Source organism: Carassius carassius, chromosome 39, assembly GCF_963082965.1.
Source record: "Carassius carassius chromosome 39, fCarCar2.1, whole genome shotgun sequence".
NCBI lineage: Eukaryota > Metazoa > Chordata > Actinopteri > Cypriniformes > Cyprinidae > Carassius > Carassius carassius.
Window position 1 is genome coordinate 15,818,113 of NC_081793.1, and position 18,767 is coordinate 15,836,879.

The window sequence follows — 18,767 nt, forward strand, 5'->3', positions numbered from 1 at the left end:
TGCACCTTATTGATCTGTTTTATTTTTCTGATGACTGTTGTCAACTTGGCAACAAAAGGACTGTACATAGAAATAATTAAACCGCTTTAAAAAAAATCTTGTGTGTGACTGTGTTCCAATTAGTGTATTACAATACCTCCGTAGACCATAACTAGCAACATTTCTTAGATTTTGTGAGACTTTAATGATATTCAAATCACAATGACCCTCTTTAGAGATGTGTTTCACTCTGCCATTTTACTATTGTAAAGATTTTGCTTCACATAAATCTAGCCAGTCTTAAAAAGGGTAGTTTTTTGTACCTTTCAGTCTGGTTTATAAATCGCATTGGTTTTTAGATTAATGAAGCATACAGAACACTGGCGACCTCATGTGTACGCACATAAAACAATCATTTTATTCTTATTTCTCAAGTTTAAGATTTGTCACGTGGTATGTCGCTGGGCTAACCAAAGGTGTTTTTGAATATAGATTTTAAAAAAAATATTATATAGAAATACATAGGAGGACTTCCATTTGTGCGTGTGTTATGAAGGTCTTGAAATTAATAAATAAAAAGATTAACGTATACTCTACTGCGATGATTTAAAAACTACCGCTAGATGGCAGAACTGTGTTTTTCAGCTGTTTATCTCCATTGAAACATTTTACCGAAGAAGAGAGAAACGTTTGGCCCTCAAATAATAGTTTTGCTTTTCCATTTGATATATTTGTATTTATATCGACAGTATTATTGCTCATAGTGGCATCTTCTGGAAAATATGACTGAGGATATTTTAACCACTCTGAAAATACTGATCATCGGAGAAAGTGGAGTGGGCAAATCCAGGTAACGTTAACTTTAACGTATACTTGAAGTTTACCGGATGTCATCTGATGGAACAACAACAACACATTGCGCGAGCTAGTTATATTAAAACAACCTTACCTCTCTTTAGATAGATACCTCTGAATGTTTGTCAGTTCAGTTGTTCTCAAATTCCAGATGTGTGTGCATCATTTGCTAGTAAGAAGGAATGTTCAGTCTCTGATTCGCCTTTCTTTCCCCTCTTCTCTTCCTCAGTCTTCTTTTGAGATTTACAGATGATACATTTGATCCAGAAATTGGTGCAACAATTGGTAAGTATGTAACAGTCCGACACCCATAAAAGCAGGTCTAAACACGACAGTATTCTCATCCTTTGTAGCTAAATCAGACATTCCCATTGTGTTTTTATTTTCTTATAACTGACATGTAAAACAACAACAATAATAATAATTGTTTGTCTTTATAATGTAATAAACAGAAACCTAACCAAATCACAGCTCTCATTGACATCTATAACATAAGCTTCACTACTAGTGCTGGTCTGACTTGAAATACAGCTTTACTTGCTTTGTTGATTGCTGGACTTAAACGATAATTTTTAAATATTGAAAAGTATATTTTTCCACGTCAAATCTTGTTTAACAGCTACTGTCTTTACACTGGAGATCAAGGAATCATTCACTGGTCATTATTACCATTATATGTTGTGGAGATCCATTGGTTGTTCAAAGCTGTGGCCATCACTTTGACACATTTAGGTTGACGTTTTTTGATGTGACCGCCGACTTCTTTTCAAAGCCCCCCAATCCAAACCAAACAAGTCCAGATCTCCTCCTTTGGCTTCCTCTGGTAAATCTGTCAGTGCTGTGCTGAAATTCAGGAGTACTTCATGCCTCCAGACCTTTCGTTCACCGAGCGCTGAGAGATTTATTCCCCTGTCATCTTTACTCATACTTTCATTTTTCTTTTATGAATGTAAATCACTTATGTTTGTAAGTGATGTGGCTTTGCTGAATGATGAGACAGGTGGTTGAGTCGTCCTATTTTCTTTTTATCTTCATGTAATAAACCCACAACTCCCCTTTCAGCTATAAATTCTGCTCTTTCTATCTTTAGTTGCTCTGGGCTTGTTGCCTGACAAATATTTGGGGCCATTAAAAATTAAATCTGTCTCGTTATATATGTATGGTATTATCGTAATCCTCATAAAACATCTAGACTGTATTTTCATATATGATTGTGAATCTTTTTGATTATTCCACCTGATGGTTTACATTTGCTAGTGTTTGTGTGTTTTAACCAATTTTTGGGGGACAAATATTTTGTAAACATCTTCTGGTGATAAATTTGTACCCAGAATTGAGTTAAACCTGACAAAACTTTTCTGTTAAGATTAGAGTTTGGTTACAGTATATTTATAGCATCTTTTTTACACACACACACACACACACACACACACACACACACACACACACATATATATATTAGTGCTGTCAACGTTAACGCGTTAACGCATGCGATTAATTTTTGTCTGGTTTAACGCGTCAAAATATTTAACGCAATTAACGCAGCATCCGTATTTTCTGCCATCCGTTGGCTAGCTTTACATTATATGATCTCGCTCTTATTCATTTAAATGCTTTTAAACATTTCAAGCGCGGCAAGACAAAAGAGAATGCGCTGTCTGTGAATGCCCTTATGTGACACATACACACGTACACACACACACAATGCATAGACAGGGCGCCAGAATCCAGTTCTCTTAAGCGCTTGAACTAACAATAAACATCCCAAAGTGCCAGTTTTGTCGATTATCCTCATAAGAGCAATCCTAAATGTTTTATATAAAGTCTAAAATGAACAAAAAGAGTTTTGAGAGAATGAGGCGAGATCCATAGACAGTATATAAACGGTGAGATCCGCGTGTCTGTCTGCTCTTAAAGGGACAGCAGCCAATAAAGCTTCCCGTCAGTAAAGTTAAAGAACAAAGGGAACAGAGAAAATGACTCGCTGCTCTTGACTAAATAACTTTTGTAGCTTTAATAAGGATTAACTATTTAATTTATAGTTTATGCAGTGCAGACTGCATATAACTTTGATAACTTTATTAAATTTCTGTACATTTCCTAACTGTTAAGACAGGAAGGGCAGGAGTAAACATGACATTTATTATGGGTTTATGTTAGCATTGTTTTAAGTTTACTTAAATTAAAAACTGTTATATTTTTGAAGCCTAATAATAAATGTAAAAAAAAAAAAAAAAAAAAAATCAGTAGCTGTATTAATATCAGTAATACTGGCCTTCATTCATAAAAAGATGTCATTTAAACAAGTATTTAAATTTAACTGTGAAATTATTACATTAAAAAATATATTAAAAACGTACAAAAACCTCTCTTTTTTATTGCGATTAATTGCGATTAATCACAGAAAAAATGTGTGATTAATCTAGTTAAAGTTTTTAATCGATTGACAGCACTAATATATATATATATATATATATATATATATATATATATATATATATATATATATATTCCATCCACACTCGATCCTCTAAAACAAGCACTCTCTGTTCTATTTCTATTCTATCTACTTATTATTTTTATTTATCATAAAAAAAAACTTGCTACAGGTTCTGAATCTGCTATATGATTAAATGTAAAACAATGAAAGTTGATATGTGTACTAAACACATCATTTATTTCCATTCAGGTGTAGATTTCAAGGTGAAAACCCTTGCTGTGGATGGAAACCGAGCAAAGCTTGCAATCTGGGTGAGAAGTCAACTGTGTTTTATCCCGAGATTTAAAGTCACACAGATTTATGTTTTGTGAAGGCTAACTATTTTGGCCCACTTTTTGTTAGTTAGTTATTTAGACATATTTAGTCTTCAGGGCAATCATGTCTTAGTTTGGACACTACTGAATGGGACAGATGTAATAAGTCCTTATAATGCTTGTTGATTGTGTTTTACTAATGTAACACAAGGTGGCAGTGTTTTCCTTTTCTTTTTTTCTCTGAAGGCAGGCTTCTCTTTTAAAATGCCTTTACAAGTCAAAATATTCATTGTTACGTTATTATTTAACACTGTTTGCCTTGATTTTGTTTTGTGGTTACAGGACACAGCAGGTCAGGAACGTTTTCGAACTTTAACACCCAGTTACTACAGAGGAGCTCAAGGTGTCATTCTGGGTAAGCAACCATAAACACAACTGTTTTTCACTAATAAGCTATAAAAAAAAAAAAATGAAAACATTGTACCACGTTAGAATAATTCCAAGTTAAATGTGATGAATATACTGATAATTATACACTATAAACAGGAATGGTGTCTGAACCATAAAATGTTGTGAATTATAGTTGTCTGATTTAAGCCTCTAAATGTCATTTCTAAATTGTCCGCTCGGATTGTGTCTTTTTAGTGTATGACGTCACTAGGCGAGAGACCTTTGCGAAGCTGGATAACTGGTTGAATGAGCTGGATACATACTGTACAAGAAATGATCTGGTCAAAATGCTGGTGGGAAACAAAATTGATAAGGTAAGTTACACACAAAATTTTGTCATTAATCACTTACCCCCATGTCGTTCCAAACTTGTAAAAGCTTTGTTCGTCTTCAGAACACAATTTAAGATATTTTGGATGAAAACCGGGAGGCTTGTGACTAGGGATGTGTGATTAATTGACTCGAAATCGCGATTTGAGATGTCACGATTTGCTAATTGAAAAAGCCTGCGATGTGGACAAGATATTACTCTGTTCCAGAGCATATGCATGTCAGCCTTGAGTAACAGTCTTACTAACCAGTGAGGGCACCTCTGTTCTCCCCAATCAGCTCTGCTCTAGCCAACTCTGTAAATGCCCACCATTTAAAAAAAAAAAAAAAAAAATACGGGGTCAGCTCAATAGTTAGGCAAATTCACGAGTTCAATAGCGAATAGTAAGCATATTTTGGCGTGCTGTCCTTGGGGAGGGGTCCGGGCCCGGAGCATAGCCCTGTTACGTCTAGTGACAGGAAAAAGGCAGAGAATCCAATAGCAAGTTAAACAACTGATTTTTATTATACTCAAGTTCTCAATAGTAGTGAAAGACAGTTCGCTGAACAAAGCACAGGCGAGTGAAGCAGGACTGAAGCAGGCAAGGCAGGCTGAAGAGACCACCACTCAGGACAGCGATGTAGGGATGCAATGGGCGAACCAAACCGGCGGGATCCAGGAATCCGGAACGAAGAGCCAAGACCAGAACAGACGAAACCACCAGACACACTGCAACAATTTGACAACAAGGCTGGGTGAGACACAGGTTTAAATAGCCCCGGTGATGAGTGCAGCAGGTGGCAGTGATCAGAGTGATAGGTAATCAGTAACCACGCCTCCAACACAACCACACACACAGAGAAGGTGAGACAGTGACTTCTCTCCTCTGGACCGTAACCCTCCCAGTTCACCACCAAGTACTGAAATCCGCGTCCCCTTCGTCTCGAATCCAGAATACGATTGACCGTATAAGTTGGCTCCCCATCTACGAGACGTGGCGGGGGGGACCGGGACAGGTATGAGATTAATTTGGGAGTGAAAAACAAATTTCAATTTGGAGATATGGAATGCGGGGTGAATCCTCCTGTACGCGGGAGGTAGTTTGAGGTAGACCGTCACCGGACTAATGATCTTGGTGACAGTGAACGGACCAATAAATTTGGGAGCCAGTTTATTACTCACGGAACGCAGAGGAATGTTCTTGGATGAAAGCCATACCTTTTGACCCACGACGTATACGGGAGGCTTAGACTGGTGGCAATTGGCTTGGGCTTTGGTGCGTCTTCCCACCTGGAGCAGTCTCGCGGGCTCTGCTCCATGTGTGATGACACTTCTGGACAAAGGCGTGAGCGGAGGGGACCGCGACCTCGGATTCCAGACTGGGAAAAATTGGTGGCTGGTAACCTAGACTACACTTAAACGGAGATCCGTAGCCGACACTGGCAACGAGTTAAGTGCGTACTCAACCCAAGAAATTTGCTGACTCCAGGAGTAAGGGTTGAGACCAAATATCGCAACACTCTCTCAAGATATTGATTGGCCCGCTCGGTATGGCCATTGTTCTAGGGATGGAATCCTGGGGACAGACTAACCGTAGCCCCCAGTAGTTACAAAATTCTTGCCAAAATTTGGATACAAATTGGGGCCCCCTATCGGAGACCATGTCCATCGGAAGGCCATGTAAACGAAAGATGCGATCTACGACAGCCACCGCTGTCTCCTTGGCAGAAGGTAATTTGGGCAAGGGAATAAAATGAACCATTTTCGAGAACCTGTCCACCACGGTCAAAACAACGTCTCGTAAGGCCGCCTTGACCTTCGATTCGATCTCCCATATGAGTGTGGAGATGAGTCTCTCGGGAAAAATACACTCGGAACGTGATGGATCTGGGGCAACAAGAATGGGAGCCAAAACGAAGCGGCTCTTTAGTTTGGAAAATGTAGCTACACCAGACCACCTGAACGTCGCTCTGGGTGAGGTCAACGCTGTCAGAGGCGTGGCTAGTTCGCTGAAATTACGAATGAAACGTCTATAAAAATTGGTGAACCCCAGAAACCTCAGCAGGGCCTTACGGAATCTGGACTTGGCCAATCCACCACAGCCTTAACCTTGTCGGGGTCCATGCACACTCCCACGGATGACACAATGTACCCAAAAAATGGAAATGACTGTGCGTGAAAAGCGCTTTTCTCCGCCTTGACAAAAAGCCCTTTCGCTCGCAACCTCTGGAACACTAGTCTGATGTTCTGAACATGTTCCTGGAGAGTAGAAGAAAATATCAGTATGTCATCCAGGTAGACATAAATGAACTGATCTACCATGTTTCTCAGTAGGGCTGCTCCGATCACGATCGGCCGATCGTTAATGCGCATCTCGTTGTTAACTGAGAAGATGCGCAAATAAACGCTGAAAATGAACGTGGATTTGCTCATCTTCTCAGTTAACAATGGCTCTGTGTAGTAACAGCTGCTCTATGTGAAATCACGCACCTGATGGAATTTACCTCTGATTAGAGAACCGGCTTTACTGACGAGATGTGCATAACGATCGGCCGATCGTGATCGGAGCAGCCCTATTTCTCAGCATGTCATTGACTAATGCTTGGAAGACAGCAGGGGAGTTGGACAGCCCGAAAGGCATGACCAAATATTCAAAATGGCCCCTGGGGGTATTAAATGCTGTCTTCTATTCATCCCCCTTCCTTATGCGGACCAAATGATAAGCATTACGTAAGTCCAGTTTTGTGAATATTGATGCTCCCTGCAACCTCTCAAAGGCTGGAGACATCAACGGCAAAGGATAGGTATTCTTCACCATGATGTTGATCAGCCCTTGGTAATCAATGCAATGTTACAGAGATCCGTCCTTCTTACCCACAAAAAAGAACCCCGTCTCCGCTGGAGAAGTGGAAGGGTGGATGAACTCGGAAGCCAGCGAATCAGAAAAATATTTCTCCATGGCCTACCTTTCAGGATTAGAAAGTTAATATAACTTGCCCTTAGGTGGAGACGTACCTGGCATTATGTCTATAGAACAGTCATAGGGTCGATGGGGAGGAAGAGAAGCAGCCCGGGACTTACTGAACACTTCCTTCAGGTCGAGGTATTCCTTGGGCATGTTAGACAAATCCACAGTCTCCTTCTGAAACACAGAACTAGACACAGATGAATGAGCAGACAAGAGGCATGGCACTGATTACTCCAGGTGGAAACGGGCCCTGTGCCCAGTCAACCCTGGGGTTGTGCTTGATCAACCAGGGGTGCCCCAGAACAATGGGGCTGAGGGGAGTGTCAGTGATGAAAAATTCTGGTGTCTCAGTGTGGTTACCCGCTACCGTCAACGTGATAGGATCCTTGGTGTGCGTGATGGTGGGTAATGTCTGACCATTGAGAGCGTGAACTGCAATGGGTTAGTGGAGGGAAGTGATGGGGATGCGGAGGTGACTGGCCAAAGAAAAATCTGTGAAGTTTACCTCCGCTCCGGAATCCCATAGGGCCTGGCAATTGTAAGAGTCGGTTGCCCATTGCAATCTTCCCGGAAGGAGAGTCGCGGATGAGGATTTCCCCAATGCTGCTCCACCCGACAGGAGCCTCCTCCCTACTGCCGGGCTTTATCTTTTAGTGGACAGCGATTGAGGAAATGTTCCGCCGTTTCGCAGTAAAGACACAGTCCCTCAGTTCGTGGACACTCTCTCTCCTCCTGGGAAAGCCGAGCTCTACCCACCTGCATGGGCTCGGGATCGCTGGGTGGGCTGACCGTGTCCTCAGCGAGGAAGCCCAATGGCTAGAGTTGCCTTCTGGCCCGGGAGCGCTATTCCAACCTAGAGTCAACCCGTAAAGCTAGCTCCATCAGTCCGTTTAAGTTCTTGGGAAGATCCAACGTATAAATTTCACGTTGGACACGGTCAGCCAGCCCATGCAGGAATCTGTCCCACTGCGCCTCCTCGTTCCAGTGGCACTCGGCAGCCAGGGTGCGAAATTGTATCATGTAGAAACGGAATGCTTTCCTTTTGTGGAGATCAGAGAGTTTGCGGCCTGCCACCGCGCGGTCAAACACCCATCTCATCTCATCCTGGAGTGCCTGGAACGAGGAACAGCAAGGATCATTATTCTCCCACACCGCTGTCCCTTAACGAGCTGCACGCCCCAACAGAAGGTTTAAAACCAATGCCACTCTTGATCTCTCAGTGGAAAATGTAACAGGTTGAAGTGAAAAAAAATTAGCATCTAGTCAGGAAAGCTCGACACAGCTCTGGCTCACCCGCATATCTCTCAGTCGTTGGTATCCTGGGCTCATGCTGGCTGGTGACGTTGGTAGGGTTGAGGGGAACAGGCGGTGGGGTGGGCGAATCCCGCGTCACGGACGAGCTGTTCACACTTGTCGCACTCACGCAGCCTGTTTTGTAACACTCGGTTATATTTCCACATGCACTGCATCGCAAATTTCCAGGAGCGCATCTGGCAGTATGGATGAGGCTCGACACACGCGCGCAACCTTCGTCAGCTCACGCCTGGTTCCGTGTTTAAAAACGATTGTAAATTCAGTCTAACTGCTTGCTAATTTCACTTGGATGAAATGAAACAAAACATTGAGCACATTTTTCACTTGATCTTAAAATCCCAAATACAGTGTAACATATGTAATACTTTAATAATTGACTAAAGAAATACAGTTCTTTATTTATAAAAATAATCAAATCTTTCCGGTGAAATTCAGTAATTAAGTTAATTCTGTAAAAGTAGTTATACCATTATAATCTTGTCTGCTGAAAAAAATTATTTAATAAATAAATAAAAGTATATAGAACCCCTCCCAAACTACAATTGAAAATTGAATTGATTTCAGATTTATAATGGGAATTGTATTGGTTTTAATGTAAACTATAATGGTGTCTATTTGATGGACTCTTTTGGTGGGATGTAATCTGGCAGATGGCAACCAATAGAACAATACTGCTAAAAACAAAAAGGAATTTTGTAATGGTTTAATGGAAACTGTAAGAATTTCTGTGTTTTTTTTTTATTTCTCAGCAGGGTAATGATACTGTGCTGCACATTATTGACAATATTGAGCTGAAGCTTGACTTTGCAAATTTAAAATCGCAAATCAAATCGCAATATCTGTCAAAAAAAAATCGCAATTAGATATTTTCACCATATCGCACAGCCCAACTTGTGACTGTTCCATAGACTGCCAAGTTACACTGTCAAGGTCCAGAAAAGTATAAAAGACATTGTCAGAATAGTCCATCTACCATCAGTGATTCAACCGTAACATTATGAAGTGACGAGAATACTTTTTTAAGTGAAGAAAACAAAAATAACGACTTTGTTCAACAATTCCTTTGTAAACAGTCTCCTCTGTGTCTGCTGCGTATGCTCTTTTGTGTCAGCTGCGCTACAAGGATGCGCTGTTTTCTTTCAAATTAAGGTAAATACACATCCTTGTGGCACGACTGAAACAGAAGAGACACAGAGGAGACTGTTGACAAAGGAAAAGTTGAACAAAGTTGATTATTTTTTTATTTATTTTTTTCACATAAAAAGTTTCATATAACCCAGATTGCATGTCTGATGGCTTTCATACCTTTAATGGACCTTGACACTGTTATTTACTTGGCAGTCAATGGGGCAGTCAGAGGGGTCCCGATTTTTATCTAAAATATCTTAAATTGTGTTCCGAGGACGAATGAAGCTTTTACGGGTTCGGAATGACATACGGGGAAGTGACAAAATGTTCATTTTGGGGTGGAGTATCCCTTTAATGTGTTTTTTTTTTTAAGCTGTATAAGTCTAGCCGAGTCTTTGCACTCATTGTCATATATTTTGCCTTGACTTTTAAAACACCTGCCTGGACCCAATTTCCAAAGCCTGACATAGACAGATCTGCTCTCTGTTTGCTTTTTCAGCCTTATCTCTCCATATGTATCTATAAAAAATAGTAGCTATTCTAGATTGTTAAATACATAATGCTGACGTGGACATGGAAAAATTGTTCTGTATTTGTAACTATTGAAAAACGATGTCTAATTCAAAGCTTTTTTTCTCTGTTTGCGTAGGAAGACCGTGTGCTAGAGCGAGAAGAGGGTCTGAAGTTCGCTAGAAAACATTCCATGCTTTTCATAGGTGAGTTGTCACTAAGATGTTCCCTTCATCCTTTGATGAATTACTTGAGCCCTCCTTATTCACTAATACAGTAGTTTAAAATAGGAATACAGTGACCTTTCACTTTGGTTTCATTTCCAATATTATGTTTCAAGATTCATCATCTTCACACATGGAAAAATCTGACTTTTGACGTAAGATAGTTTATTCAACTGCAGTAATACTCACAGGCTACTATTTTTAAACACTTAGGCCAGTTTGCTAAAAACAAAGATAATATTATTTAATTGAGAGATGGATTATTTGTATAAATGGAGCATTCATTTATTTGAGCTTGTGTAATCGTAACAGTTCTGTATATGTATTTGTGGGTGACGTGCCGCATTCTTCTCCACCGTGGGTTTGGTTTATAAGTCATGTGACATGCCTCATGAGTGGATATGTAAGCAGCAATCTGTCTGAATTAGCTGTGAAGCCCTCAGACCAAATTAAATCTGCAGATGGACACCATGGCTGCGGCCGGTGTGCTTGAGGCCAATGTGCTTAATGTTTCCTAATCGCTTCTACTCTCTCCAGACTTTTAATATTAAAGGTCAAGAGTTTCTTATGTTTTTGCAGCACACCAGTCTCGCATTTCTTTTTTTTTTGTTCTGAAAGAAATTATTCAGCAAGGATGCATTAAATTGATAGTAAAGGCTTATAAAATGTTAAAAAATATATATTTTTTATAAATGCTTTTCAGCATAGAATCTTGAAAGAAAAAGTTTATCTTTCAAAAATTAAAAAAATGTAAGCAACACAACTGTTTTCAACATTGATAGTAATAAGAAATGTTTTGAGAACTTTTTTTTTTTCAAATATATACATAAACACACACACACACACACACACATTGCTGTAGCTCCCTAGTGATTGGTCATGCCATGGATTTCTCCAGGTGTTACAGACCTCCTTTGTGTGTAGTGTGTAGTGTGTGTACACTTGTCTCTCTCTCTCTTTCATGCAGAGGCCAGTGCAAAGACAAGGGATGGTGTTCAGTGTGCATTTGAGGAGCTGGTGGAGAAAATCCTGCAAACTCCAGGCTTGTGGGAGAGCGTGCACAAGACAAGAGGAGTTGCCCTGTCTGAACTCTCTGAGACTGGTCAAGGAGGCTGTGGGGCGTATTGCTCACTTCTCTAACACAAAATATTTTACACAGTTCAGGTTAGATTAGTTAGTGCTAATGTATCCAGGATACATATACTTTTTTTGGCCTATGTATCTGTGCAAGCACACAAGCAAAATTCAAGAACACTCATGCTTAAAGCATTAATCATTTAACTGGTCCAGTACATACAATATTACGATGATTGCTGAAAAAGAGATAAGCCTTAGGTTGGGGAACTTTTCCACATTTTTAGAAATGAAATTAATTTAAAGAGCTCTATTGAAGTCATGCTCATCATTTGTGTTTGGTAGGTGGATAAAAAAGCTGAATTACTCCATTATACCTCAGATCAGTTCGCTTCTCAGTTTGTATATTTCTCTTAGTGTTTTATTTTGTTTTGTCCCAGTGCCTGTGTTTCTTATTTAGGGAGAGGTAAACACTCATCAGTCTAACTCGACCTTTCAAACTGCTGGAATGAGACCTCAGTAGAACACAGATTTCCATCAGCATGCCCTCGCTTGATGTCTGCAACGTGCGGAACTCCGTTCTTTCTTTATCTGTCCATCTTTGGATCCCACTTTTTCCTACTGTCAGTCACTTGTTAACTCTCTTTCCTCTCTCTCACTACATGTATCTGTCTTCAATTCAGCTCTGTCCCTCTCTACAGAATAATAGACTTACCAAGATTTTGGATCTGTTTTACTATATTTATTGACATGGGCCGCCCACATAAAAACATGGTTTTGAAAGGTTTATAAATCAAACAGATTGGCACAATGCGTCTCTGTTATAAATATAAAAGAAGGTAAAAAAATAACCGTAATAACAAGGAATAGATTAACAAGAAAAGGTTAATCTCTTGGTTTTGGGTGGGAACTTTTCACCTGCAGACTCATGGACACAGTAAAACTTACTGTCTTGACATGACTGTCTATCTTAGAGAAAGGATGTTTTTAATAAAAAAAAAAAACCTTAGAGTGAGTCAATAGGGTGTGACTATATAGATGGCTGGTTTTCACACACAGAGACACTAATCAGCAATGCCAAATGAATATTTCCATTCTTCTGGTTTAATCTGGACTATTTATTCTGTTATGTTTGTTTTAGAGAATCATCCAAGGGATGATTCTCATTGCTTAATAACTGTGTGGTAAAAACCTCAGATACAGCAGTTATTTTGAGCATTTATGTGTTCCTTTTCACTTGTTTTGAAAATGTGAATTATTGAACAATTATACATGTGTCATGTAGTTTCCAGTAGCATGCAGTGATATCTTCTGTGCTTTTTATGGCAATTATATATGTAATGGTGTATGTTTTGACTATTCACTACATATCAAAATCCTCCCATATGAGGTAGTTAATCACTATTGTTCTGAGGACTCCTAAATTCCCTAAATATTCCCTAAATAATCCCAATTCTCTATTTTATTGATATTTGCATGCAGGTTATTGCTATTTGTTTTTGTGCAATATTGCACACTGTTATTGCACAGTAATTGCTCTATGTAAATATTTGCTGATAATGGTCATAAATACATTGTAATGTTGATGTTTGAGTCTCTGCACTATAATGCTACACTTAAAATGACAATATTTTGACTTTAAATACCTTTTTCTCTCTCTCACACATTCTCTCCTGCTTTTTCCAGCAATGAGTTTTTGTCAAATATGACCCACCACAGGAATGTATCTCCAGGCCTCTGTGATTTCACCGTTTCCCGTTACATTTCTGCGTGAATACTGTAGTTACTGAAGTGTTTGCATTCAGACGGCATCTTCATATGGTTTCTGCACCCGTCCGATGTGGGTGATTCCAAATGATTGCATCTGGACTGAGAGGCAAGTCCGGTAACCATAGTGATTGCAGGTTTCCCACTGTAGATATGTCTTCAGAGCCGTTTGACCAGGAGGTGCGTAATTCCAAGTAGACAAATGAAGGCCTAGCCAAAAGATCTTCTTGGATAAAGTACAAACTGTTTTGAAGAAAGTGTGTTTCGGCGATTTGTGGTGTCTCTACTGTATTGTTCTTATATGACTGGTTAGTCCTGTAATTCAGTACATTATATTTCCCCCAAAGTCTTCTCTAAATGCTTCCACCTTCCAGTTTCACCTTTCTCTTGGATCAAGAAGGGATATTCCAAGCACAATATTATAATTGTATGATATAATACTGAGGGCTGATTACTCTGCTGGTTAGGGTATAGTTAAAAGCCTGGTTTGGACCAGTAAGCTGGCGATCACTGTCCAAAATTCAACATGTGTGGGTGACCAGCCATTCTGGTCTTTTCAGGTTAAGGTTATAATTAAACTTTCTTAGGCCCTTGGATTGAGTTTTTAATGCTGTATTGCTTTCTGTTCAGCCAGTTTAGGTAATTTAATTTTAGCGTTTGTTTGTTCATTTATTGGAATGCATTGGAATTTCATGGAAAGAATGAAAGAGCTGGAAATACTGCACTCTTAATTTGATCTAAATACATAATACAAAAATAACCCTACAAGGAGTCGTTGAGGTCGTGTTTTTATCATAGTTTTTTTTTTTCATCAGCAATTTAGTTGATGAGATGAACACTTCTGGAATTTGAATCTGTGTTGCAATTTTTGGAGCAGTGATGATAGACTGTTAAAGATCTTTAGGTTCTGTTTTCCAGACTCTGTTTGCTTGTTAAACTCAACCGAGTGCTTATATCTGTAGCTTCTCTGTGGGCTCATCACACTGTCCTCCATGAGATCATTATAAGACTTCGATGGTGGTTTCATGAGGTGTCGAGTTCCTCAAACATCACTGCATTTGGTCTTCTCACACCCTGCTCTCGTTATCAGTCTGATTGATTTGCCGTATTGACTGGGGGAACAGAGCCAAAACAGTTGTGGTTCAGAGAATTGCTTGCGGAAAGAGCACAAAGGGTCAGGGTTTAGTGGTGTTTTCGGAATCTGTATTTAATTCTAGAGACACATTTAGCACATCGTGCTGTGTATAACCCAAAGGAAAATTTTCATTTTCAGAGTTCTATGGTAAATGCATCTTAATGGTGGGTGAAATGCAGGGTTTCTTTGTACCACATATCCTCTAGTTACTGATGGCATGTTTGGGCAGTTTTGAAGCCTCAGTTAAGCGTGACATTGGTCGGAAAAGCAATTTGCTTGACTGCCATCCATTTCCAAATCCTTCTTAACCTAGAATAAGACTATTTGAATCTGAAAACACTAATTATGTTAAGTTTCATTTAGATTAGAAATGTTGTATAATGTGCATAATATTTTTTGCAATAACCCTCTACAACTGTCATCATCATTTGCCTCCAAATGTTTAAAGTACATAAACTGTCAGAATAACCACAGTTTATTCTCTCCAGATAAATAGTTCCGTCTAGTAAGCTATGTACCTTGGAAGCTCATAAGCTTTGTGTGGCCTTTTGATGACATTTTAGAAGCTCTCACTTGTTCACAAAATAAAAAAAAAGTGTTGTTTGGATGTAATAACTTTCCTATCACTATGCTGAAACTGCACAATATTGGGGGAAAAAGCTAATTTACTTTCAGTGGTACAACACATTTTCACTGGGGCAGTACCCTCAAAGAGGCAATTTTGCACCATTTCTACCCCAAAGAGTACATATTAAGACAGTGGTTCTCAGTTGGGGGTCTCCAACAAAATGTCAAAGCAATTTGTATCTATACAAGTGGAATTATTATCTTATTTAGTATAGGGATCCTTCCAATGTCAAGTAAAAGTGGAACCACTGCCTTAAAGTTTATTTAGGACACTTGGCACCATTTAGGGTCGATACAGTACAGAGGTTTACCTTTTGAGGATACTGTCCCAGTAGTCTCAGCCTCAGACGTCACATGTCGCATATGGGACACAAAAGTGGAAACACTTCAGGAGTGTCAAAGTCTTTAATGTTCTGCCTGGAAAACAAAAATGCTGTGGCGCCAAACCCCCCCACGAAAGAAAAAAGCTGTCGAGTTTACAACTGTGACTACAAGCACTTTTCAGGATCAACTAAATGTTGGATATTCAAAAGTATGTCAAGTATTTAAAGTTTGTGGCATAGAATCTTTAAAATACATCCGAGAGTTTTACACACCGCTCTGTTATTTTGATGACATTTCAACGCTCCGAAACGCGACTCTGAATAAATCAAACTGTGATTGGTTGTTTGACATGTTGGTTCATCGGCCTTATGGGCGGGCCTTGGCCAATGAAAGCTTCCATAGATTCCAGACCTTCAGCCATCAGTCTGAAGGTCTGGCTATGCGAGACTAACTTTCCCAGTGAGGGGTTAAAGGTGCACTTGTTGCAATTTATTTTTCCTACAGTGTGGCTGCAGCTGAGAGCTGACCAACCAGCTGTTTAAGCCAGGTATTTTAGGCTAAATTTCATTAACACACAGTTAACAGAATTAAGCAGAAATTTGATAAAATAACTGCGCTCACTGTCTGGTCCCTGGCTTCAATCTTCGAAACTGACTTTTGAATTCCAGTTCTCAGCTCTGGACAGATGATGGTCCTGGCTGTAAATTCTGTTGCACATGATTTAGATTTGGCTGTCCACTCTCTCAAATCCATCCAGATTTCAATCTCTAGATTTGACAGAGCTCTGACATCCCATCCCCAATTTAGCTTTCTTCTCTTTTCTCTAGGGATGGGCGTTTTCCACAAATATCACATTCGAATATTTGAGCTCACAAAAAACGAATATTCGAAATATTCGTTTATTTAAATTAAGTTTAATGAGTCAGACGTTATTTTTCAGCAACATTTGTTGTCGTCATTTTGAACAAGCTTACAATAAGCTTAAACATTACACATCGTGTTTTGTAGCTGAAAACCTTTAACAATGCGTGCAAACAAACAAAAGTACAGATTAAAAGCAAAAAAAAAAAAAAAGTGAACAAAGAAAAAACGTAAAGCAGCCTGCAGCAATTAGGCTATTGTACAGAATGTAGCTTACACTTAACTTTTAAACTGTCAGCAAATCTTTTTAAACTTTTTTTCTTTTGTTTTACATGTTCTTGTTAAGAAATACGGGCATGTAAACATGATCGGAGGAAAGTCGGCTCCTTAGTCTGTTAACAATAAGGCCGGCCGCGGAGAAAACGCGCTCTGACGGCACAGACATTGGCGGGACTCACAAATAACGCTGTGCTAAGAGAATAAGTTTTGTGAAGCGCTTCGTGTTTTAGTTTCACCACTGAATGGGATCCTCATCTGGTGAAATACATGGCTCAAGCAAGAACTGTTCCCACTCATCTCGGCTGGACTCTCTGTAAATCATCGCTGAAGAACTGGCTCAGCCTTTTCCAACGAGTGGGCATTGCATCCTCTTCATCGTGGCGACTGCATCCGCACCACTCGCATCAAGGAAAATGTTCTGATAATGTTCAAAAAAGTTTTTTTTTTCTTACTTCTCTCATGTTTTCATCGAGAAACCTGAGATGTTTGTGCCGAGGGTCTAGGGCAGACGCGAGAAGAGGAGTTTTCACTGCATTCTCCAAGTTAGCGGTGTTTATTCGTTGCTTGAGAGATGCTGCAACAATGTTCTTGTATCACTTTCTGTGATTCTCCACGGCATATTTGAAGTACTAGAAGACCGCAGTTCTTTTAGGGGGCGTTCACATATCGCGTCTTTTGCGCGCTCAAGTTCGTTATTTCCAATGTAGGTGCGCGGTATGCGCGCTCATAATGGAAGCGACGCGGTCGCGATGCGCACGCGGTGCGACGCGGTCCCGTTATTTCCAGGCGCGTCCGAACAGCATCGAGTTAAAAACATCTCAACTTTCAGAATGCCGCAAGCGCACCGCGGGTCATGTGACAAGAACTAAACATTCAGCTTCATCCTTTCCTGTAACAACGTTGAAAGCTCAGCTAAGATGAAGGAACTGCTGATCATAGCTGTATATGGATTGCCATTTTGAAATAAATTTAGTAGCAGAGCTACTGAAAGCGATTTTTTTTGTGCTGCAAATCAGGGGCGAGGCTACATAAGGGCCAGGGTGGCACTGGCCCACTCAAACTGACGGCTGGCCCACCCAATCAGAACAGACAAAAAAAAAAAAAAAATGTGGGAAAGCCGAAAAAAATCATGCATATGTGACATACTAAACACTTAAACACGTACATGAAGTTTCATAAAAAAATAACTACTGTAGAGCGAAAACCTTTTCATATAATTGCCTTACTGCAACAGCCAATCAATAAGCTTATTAGTACTGTTTAGCCAATCGCGTATTGTTGGGGGATGGGAAGATGAGTTTACGTCTGCTAGTGATGGGATTTATGGCTCTTTGAGGGGATCCGGATCTTCGCGATCCGTTCCTTTCAAAGGAAAGGAACGGCTCTTTTTAAATATTTAGTCAGTTTTAAGAAGCCAGCTTGGGGGCATCTCAGTTTATCCTGGAAATAATTACTGGGAGGAAAAATGAGGTGAGATTTGTAGTCAAATAATTAAAACTCAGATATCACACACCAATATCTGAGTTTGAATTATTCTGAAATATTGATTATTACCTCGTTTGTCATGTGTGGACTATATTCCATAGGGTTGCACAAATCCCTCTGCTTAGACAGTGACATCACTATTTTGGATTTACCTTTAGTACAAAGTGTGTGTGTGTGCAGGGGCGGACTTTACCATTAGGCAAAGGTCGGCAATTGCCTTGGGCCCCGAGCTACCTAGGGGCCCCCAAAATGCCCCATTAACTTGCTTAAAGATTTTTTTTTTTTACTTCGTGCAAAATATATATTTTTAAAACTCAATTTGCGAAAAATGGCATCAAATCATTAGTGTCGCAGACAGGAGGCCCCCCCCCACCTCACTACATTGGACTATTCCATTATTTCACTTACTGCGCATCTGCGAAAGTGACAAGGCTGTAATGCGCCAAAAAACTGACGAAGAAAAAGTGATTGACAGTGATAGACAGAGTGTACAGAGAGAGAGTGTTGACAGTAAAATTGAAGCGAAGCTACCCAAGCGGTGCTGGAAAAAGGAAGAAACGGGAGGAAAGCAAAAAGTTTTTAGCAAAATTGCCGAAGGTAACAAACTTTTTTGTGATAACCGGCCCCGCTGACAATGACAACAACGCTAACACCATCACGACTGTTAGCACTGCTGCTAGCATGGAGGAGCTACCCGTTGCCGCCGGCGCCGACAATGCTAGC

At 39.9% G+C, this 18,767-nt stretch overlaps 1 protein-coding gene across 1 annotated transcript; it reads left to right on the forward strand.

Moving 5' to 3' along the window:
- The first annotated feature begins 631 nt into the window (after positions 1-631).
- Positions 632-12,417, forward strand: LOC132121475 (ras-related protein Rab-18-B-like). Its single transcript, XM_059530888.1, has 7 exons — positions 632-829; positions 1,064-1,119; positions 3,524-3,585; positions 3,931-4,003; positions 4,234-4,352; positions 10,408-10,474; positions 11,460-12,417. Exons 1-7 carry the CDS (start codon positions 762-764, stop codon positions 11,630-11,632), a joined length of 618 nt encoding a protein of 205 aa, XP_059386871.1. The 5' UTR covers positions 632-761; the 3' UTR covers positions 11,633-12,417.
- Positions 12,418-18,767: the final 6,350 nt, after the last annotated feature.